General features: G+C 34.8%; 1 protein-coding gene and 1 pseudogene across 1 annotated transcript; one reads left to right on the top strand and one right to left on the bottom strand.

Annotated features, from left to right (window-relative positions):
- Positions 1-396: 396 nt before the first annotated feature.
- LOC100783776 (probable transcriptional regulator SLK2) lies at positions 397-5735 on the top strand (annotated as a pseudogene).
- Positions 5736-5953: 218 nt separating this feature from the next.
- Positions 5954-7483, bottom strand: LOC100783238 (protein COFACTOR ASSEMBLY OF COMPLEX C SUBUNIT B CCB2, chloroplastic-like). Its single transcript, XM_014773281.1, has 5 exons — positions 7363-7483; positions 7017-7147; positions 6861-6932; positions 6070-6213; positions 5954-5983 (listed from the first exon to the last, which is right to left on the bottom strand). Exons 1-5 carry the CDS (start codon positions 7481-7483, stop codon positions 5954-5956), a joined length of 498 nt encoding a protein of 165 aa, XP_014628767.1.
- Positions 7484-7503: the final 20 nt, after the last annotated feature.

Below are 7503 nucleotides of genomic sequence, written 5' to 3'. Positions count from 1 at the left end.
AAATATTTCTGGTAAAATTTTATTTTATCATTCAATGTTGATTACTTTTAACTGATAAAAAAATGTTGATTAGTTTAAAATATTTATACTATAAGTCCTCTTGTTAACATTTGATTTCTCCCTGAAAAATTTTAACTACCCCAAAAAAAAATTGTAAGATAAGACACTGATCGACTTTTACACTCGAAAATTATACATCAGATATTTATGGATGTTGCGGGACGGAGCGAACATTACCTACACACAGTTCCTCTCGTGCTTAAAACTCTCTCCCATTGAAAACCCGCCATGTCAGCAATGTGGTCTCCAAGCGTCTGCGGATCTATCACCGACTAAGCTCCACAATCACTTTCACGGCGCGTGTCCCAATCGTGACCGGCCACTGCTGGTAACGCGATGGCGCGTGGCAGGTAAAAGCGGTCACCACACACTGTTATAAAACACTACTCTCTTCTCTCTCATTTTCTTCTTTTTTTTCTTTTTTTCTTCTCCGCAATTTCAATTTCATTACACGCTTCGGTTTTTTGCAGCTCGCGGTTTCGCTGTGTGTGAGTAGCTCTAAACGATTCGTTTTGGCTCTGAACTTGTTTTGCAAGCTTCATTGGGAGCTTTTCAATTTTTCGCTACTGATCGATCTCCAATCCTTTTTTGTTTTTGTATTTTAATTTATGTTTAGAGAATTATACATAATTTACTTTTTTTTTCCTTTCGTTTTTTGTTTTTTCAATTTTCGCGGTGTTATGTTTAAGGTTTGCGTTTTTCCTTTGTTTGGTGATGCGAGTTTGGGACATTCTCGTATTACTTCGTAGTTTCTTATGATTCTAAATTGTTGTTGTGCATGCTGGGAGTGGAATTGGGGATACTTGTTTTATCTTTTCAGTTCTTTGTTAGGTTTTGCCGTTTGATTTTGGGTTTGAATGTGTCAATTCAGAGCTTCGGATTTTTTTTATCACTTTGATGTTGATCTTTTTCGTGGCGACCATTGTCGTAGTGTTAATAAGAATTGGATTTGGGTTCTGATTTACTTTAGATGGAAAATTGAGTAGTTATAGCTCTGATGAGACAATAAAGGGAGTGGATTTAGACATTTTAATGTTTTGTCACTGGCATGCATTTTATTACAGTGTTAGCTGTTACCTTACTTTTCTCTTTGAAGTGAATTTCTCTCTAAGAGCAGGTAAAAACTGTTAGAATTAGGATTTGGTGTGTGAAATTGTTGGGTTGTGGTTTTGCTTCCTGGATAAGGGTATTGAGGTCTTGGTCAATTTGCAGACGGGTTTGTTTGCTAATTTAATTTTTATTAGTTTTAGCTGGTGTTTTCCTTGTGCTGATGAATATGTATATATGTTTTATTCTTTGTTGTTATCATTGTTAGAGTCATATCAGTAATTGTCCAGTGTTGAGAAGGAAATAACAATTTTTGGGTGCATTTGATGGAACAGGAGTTTGTGGATTTGGTAGAAGGTTGTGCGATAGATTGAAGCTTGGAGGTTAACTCTCACTTAAGCTCATCTTTTGTTAACTCGTCTAGCACGGTTCCAGGAGCTGGTTGTTCAAACCTCGGTCCAGTTTCTGGGGATATTAATAATGCAGTTTTGAACACTGTGGCAAACTCAGCACCAAGTGTTGGAGCCAGTTCTTTAGTCACAGATGCAAATTCTGCTCTCTCTGGTGGCCCCCATTTGCAGAGAAGCGCCAGTGTTAACACAGACTCTTACTTATGATTACCTGCCTCACCTATGTCATTTACATCGAATAATATTAGTATTTCTGGCTCATCAGTGATGGATGGTTCCTCTGTAGTACAGCAGAGCTCTCATCAAGATCAGAATGTTCAACAATTGCAGCAGAATCAGCAGCAGCTACAGGGTGCTTCAAGTGCTACATCTTTGCCTGCATCACAAACTGGACCATCTCTACTCCAAATGGGTGCACAAGTCCCAAGATCTTTCATTCTAGATCCAAATAATATGTCTCATCTGTCAAAGAAACCTAGAATGGATATCAAACAGGAAGATATAATGCAGCAGCAGGTTATACAACAGATTCTTCAGAGACAAGATCCCATGCAATTCCAGGGTCGTAATCCACAGTTACAGGCTTTTCTTCAGCAGCAACAGAGACTAAGACAACAACAAATCTTTCAGTCAATGCCACAATTGCAGCGAGCGCACTTGCAACAGCAGCAACAGTAGCAGCAGCAACAACAACAAATGCAATTGAGGTAGCAATTACAGCAACAAGTGATGCAGCCCTCTTCTGCTGGCAAGCGTCCATATGACAGTGGTGTTAGTGGGGTATGTGCCCGTTGATTGATGCAGTATCTCTATCATCAAAGGCAAAGGCCAAATGTGAGTTTTGTTTATTTGCTACATGTGCTTAGTGTTAAATCTATTTGAGATTCACTATATCATAAGTTTATTTTTGTTTTCTTTTTCAAGGTTACTGCTTTGGTTTCAGGAACTTAGTTATATTTGAACACATTTGTTTATGTGTTGGGTATTTCTGAAGTTCTAGATTAGTTACAACTTTGTTGTTGAATGTTTTGTTTGCCTCAGGATAATAGTATTGCCTATTGGAGAAAATTTGTGGCTGAATATTACTCTCCTCGTGCAAAGAAACGGTGGTGCTTGTCATTATATAGCAATGTTGGGCATCATGCACTTGGTGTTTTCCCCCAAGCAGCTATGGTAATTTTTGCATTTGTCATTTATCCTTGTTTTTCTTGCTTCATAAATAGGATGCCTTAATCTTTGCTAATAATCAAATATTCAATCATGCATTCAAAATGTTAATTGATTTTATTAGCTTATCATGTAATTGTTGACAACTCTTAAAATTTCCTCTATACTAGAGTTATGTCTAAAATTATTGCATTTATTTTCTTTTATATTTTAGGTCTACACCAGTTTTCTTTTTTAATCTCTTAGTGCTATTGAATCTTTGATGAGTACATACATTGACATTGATATTTCTTTGTTCAGGATGCATGGCAGTGTGACATATGTGGTTCTAAATCTGGAAGGGGATTTGGTAAGTATATTGGAAATTAAAATATTGAGTCCTATATGGTTTGAGAAAACCTTTTTTATCTTCATTTTCTGTTCTCATAAATAATTACAGAAATGTCACTTTGTTTCCTGTTCTCAAAGATTTGTGTAAGAAACTATAAATTGAAGATTTTTTGTTTTCACTATTTCCTTTTCAAATTTCTAAAAATAGGAAACAGAGTGAAAAAAATGACATTTGTAAATATTTTGAAATCAAGAAATGAAAACAGAAACTGCTTTATCAAACCAAACCAAAGCGGCCATTGTGTTGTTATTCTATAATATGTTATTGTGGGAATTTAGTTTCATTGTAAAATTCCAATATGTATTTCATTTTGTTTAACTTTCTGGCTGATAAGTACCCAGTGAAGTCAGTGCTGACCAATGACCACATTCTTAATTGTAACTTAGTTTTAAACTTGAAAGTTAGACAGAGCAAATTCAACAAACTGAGCTTAAATGCGATCAATAATAAGCAAGTCAAATAACCGAGTGTTTTTTATCGTGCTATAGTGGAAGATGCACAATTTTTGCATTGGATGTACCTGTAAGCTAGATAATTAGCATGTTATTTCTTTAAATTTCCGATGTAAATCTTGTAATCTAATATTATGTCCATTCTGCATTTTGTTTACAGAGGCAACTTATGAAGTGTTACCTAGGCTTAATGAAATAAAACTTGGCAGTGGAGTAATTGATGAACTTTTGTTTCTGGACTTGCCACGTGAAACAAGATTTCCTTCTGGTGCGATGATGTTGGAATATGCAAAAGCAGTTCAAGAGAGTGTATATGAGCCACTTCGTGTTGTTCGTGAAGGTCAACTTCGCATCATATTCACTCAAGACTTGAAGGTTACAAAATTGTTATTATAGTTAAATATATTGTCTATTTGAATGTTTTTTATATTCACTTCCTAAAATTCTTGTTATTATGCACATATCTTATCATGGGAGTTCTGTGCAAGACGCCATGAAGAACTTCTTCCTCGAAGGTTGGTTGCACCACAGGTACGATTCTGCATTCTTTAGAATGCTTTTCACTTTTGCAGCCACTCTTTGTTTTGAATAGATGATGGTGCTATTTAGTAGAATATTTCTGTGAAGTAGATCTTCATTTATTGCCTGGTTTTAATCGAAGTTGGGATTACCCTGGAGTGGTCTACTTTGCATGTTCCAAATATTTCTGTAGAATTTTTTTTGCATCTGTACATGATTGTATAATTAACTCCTTGTATTCTTCTATCATATTTCTCGTTACTGTATGCACAAATGAAAATTGGTGAAGGAAACAGTAGTAATATGGACATTTGGGTACAGAAATTTGTAGGCACTAGTGAAACTTCCTTTCTTATTTTATAAAGTATAGAACTGTATATCAAGGAAATTGAAGGTGAATAGTACCAATCAGGCACTAGGGGGGTTTGAATGCGTCAGAGGCAAAGCATGAAAAACGCTTACCTCTCTGAAGTAAGGTTGATTGGTATGGCAATATAGAAGTATTGATTTGGAAGCTAATTCATATGATTCACAAATTTTCAGGTCAACCAATTAATTCAGGTAGCTCAAAAATGTCAGAGTACAATTGCTGAAAGTGGGGCGGATTGGGTTTCTCAGCAAGATTTGCAAACAAACAGCAACATGTAAGTTAATGCATTGTTGTTCCTTAACGATTGGTGTATTTAGTAAATCCTCCTTAGCTGATATATTTATCCTTACTGCACACCTTACATGATGTTGTTATCTTGGAATGATGCACACTGTATTTTGGCTAGATAGATGGAGAAACAACTCCAGAAGGATATGATGCAAATTATATTTCTTCATATTTATTGGATTCTGTGTATGTTTTCTTTTTCTTTCATTGGAGGGAGGTTGCAAAAGCTGTTAGTGATAAGGTGATATTGTCATTTGGGCTTGAGCATGTTTTGTGTTGTTATTGCTTTTAACACAAAAAACTACTTCAATCAAAAGTTATTGAGCATTTTTATTATTAGCTTTGCTAAACACAATATGGTAGTCCAAACTTAGAACCTTATTGTAAGTCAATAACCAAAAAATAGAAACAGAGAGATCTTATTGTAGTATAAGATTTTCCTCTGTTGGCATATATGCTTATAAACTGTAGATTTTTTTCTTCTTTCTTTAATAGAGATGTTTTAAGTTATGCAGACAAATTTTGACAAGGAGGTTATTCAAGACTATGAGCGTCTCAAGTCATCTTAAATATAGAGTAGATTTTTTGAGATGATGCTTCCCTTTTGTTAACCATACTCTCTAGTTGGGCCTTTTATAAGTTGTTTGGTAAAATATTATATGGTTAAAACAGTCTGTGTTACATTTACTTGTTCAATTAATAAGAGAAGTATAATAATTATGTTACATATATTTATTGATTTGTTTGGTGGGATGAGCGTAGTTCAAGATATATGAGATGTTTATTTTGCACCAGGGTATTGACAGCAGGGCGCCAGCTTGCAAAGATTTTGGAGTTGCAATCACTGAATGACTTAGGCTTTTCTAAAAGATATGTGAGATGTTTGCAGGTATGCTGTTAAATTCTTGTTCAAAGTTTCTGTTGAGTATTGATTGGTATATACTATAGAGAAAACTATTCATTTTTAAGTCTAGTAGAAATGATGTGCAATTTACACATTGGTTACTTGACAGTTTTACCTTTTGAACTAGTAATTTCAAACTTTCACCTTAAAAACATATAATTCAAGTCAACACAACAAATACTATTGTATGATCACAACCTTCCATATCATTGTCCCTTTTGGCTTTTTCCTTTTCTTCATTTTGGGGCAAACCTACCATATGTTTTTGGTTTTTTATTCCCAATAAAATTTTAGGGGTAGGGAAGATTGCGGTGTTTCAATGTTAGGGTATCTCACAAGCCTCAATTAGAGCTTATAGTGGTACTTGCAGGTAACCTACAAATGAAGAACCCCAACAACAATCAACCTACCATGAGTTTCTTTAAATTAATCATGATAAATTGATAATCCATGAGATTTACCATAGCTATGACATTTGTATTACGCAACAGAACATATGATGCCCAAGCCAGGTCCTCCTTCAGACAATCCACTATATCTGTTGACATGACAAATATTTGTTCCGTATCATCCGGTATAGTCTTTTCATCCATTGGTTGAGCACCCTAACAATTTCCTAGACTTGAATGAGAATCAATATCATACATGAAAAAATTCATATTTAAGCTCAACATATATATTTATATTTATTTACATACAAAAGCAAGATTTTAAAAAACTGCCCACAACTAAATAGCGGCAACAAAATCAAGGTTTTTCACACCTCTACAACCACAATTGCAGCTACATACATTGGCCGCATTGGTCTGCAATATTTTCAGCAATATCAAGGATTATGACAAAACTGCAAACCCAACCACAATTTAAAACCTTGAAAAAAAAGTAAAGTTACTTAATTGTTATACATATTAAAAAAGGAAAAAAGAAAAGGAGTAGTCTTCTTGAAACTGTAAGGCTGTTGAATTTATGGAGCTCAATATAGGAGAAAACTTGAACACAGTTTCTTAGAAGTTGCTTGGATTGATCTCTAATCAGAATCGAAGTTTAACTTTCGTAATCTTCATAATCCTTAAATGCAAACTTTTATTACAGATTTCAATTCCAATTAGAGAACAACACAAATAACACTTAATAGAATTGTATCTAAGTTTTTTTCCCTTCATATATATCTCCAAGTCTAACTGAAATTATTCATTTTATTCAGGGTAGAAACATTGAATTAAATTCTACATGGACAAAGTAAGATAGTTACCTTGAGAAATTTACCAAGGTAAGGCAGCACAATCGAGAACGAAACCAAAGACAGACCCAAAACCTTTGTACTCTACACAAAAATTGAAACAAACTCAACCAAACAAAAAATGAAAAATACTTATAAAACAAAAATGCAGTTAAGTTTCAAATTTACAAGTTGAGCCGGTGTAACAGTGGCTGAATCAGACCCAAGAAAGTGATTCAAGAGCAGAAGTGAACCAAAGCCATAACCAATCCATCTGGGCAAGTAAGATTCATCCAACCCAAGTATCCCTGTGGCAAAGCCAAAATCACCAATTCACACAAAGTATAATATTATATATATGGATAAGAAAAATTAGGTATTATGGTGGATAACTAAAATTGATTCCTCTAAGTGTCATAACAAACTGATTAAAATTGATTTTATTTTAACCATGCATTTACCTACAGGTGGGTAAGTAAGTTAGTTATTTTATTCTCTTGGAGAGAGAGAGGAGAGGGAGACCCAATGTGAAGCGGAAGAACGGAGAGGTTGAGGTGTTGTTGTTGGTGTTGCTGCTGCTGCTGCTGAGAATCTTTGAAGACTGAAACGGGGGAATTGGTAGGGGGAATTTTTCTGGAAGCTGGTTCTGGGGGCATAGAAATGAGGAAGGGAATGC

Source organism: Glycine max, unplaced genomic scaffold, assembly GCF_000004515.6.
Source record: "Glycine max cultivar Williams 82 unplaced genomic scaffold, Glycine_max_v4.0 scaffold_452, whole genome shotgun sequence".
Lineage (NCBI taxonomy): Eukaryota > Viridiplantae > Streptophyta > Magnoliopsida > Fabales > Fabaceae > Glycine > Glycine max.
The sequence above is the reverse complement of the archived record's forward strand: the minus strand, read 5'-3'. Positions and strand labels throughout refer to the sequence as shown.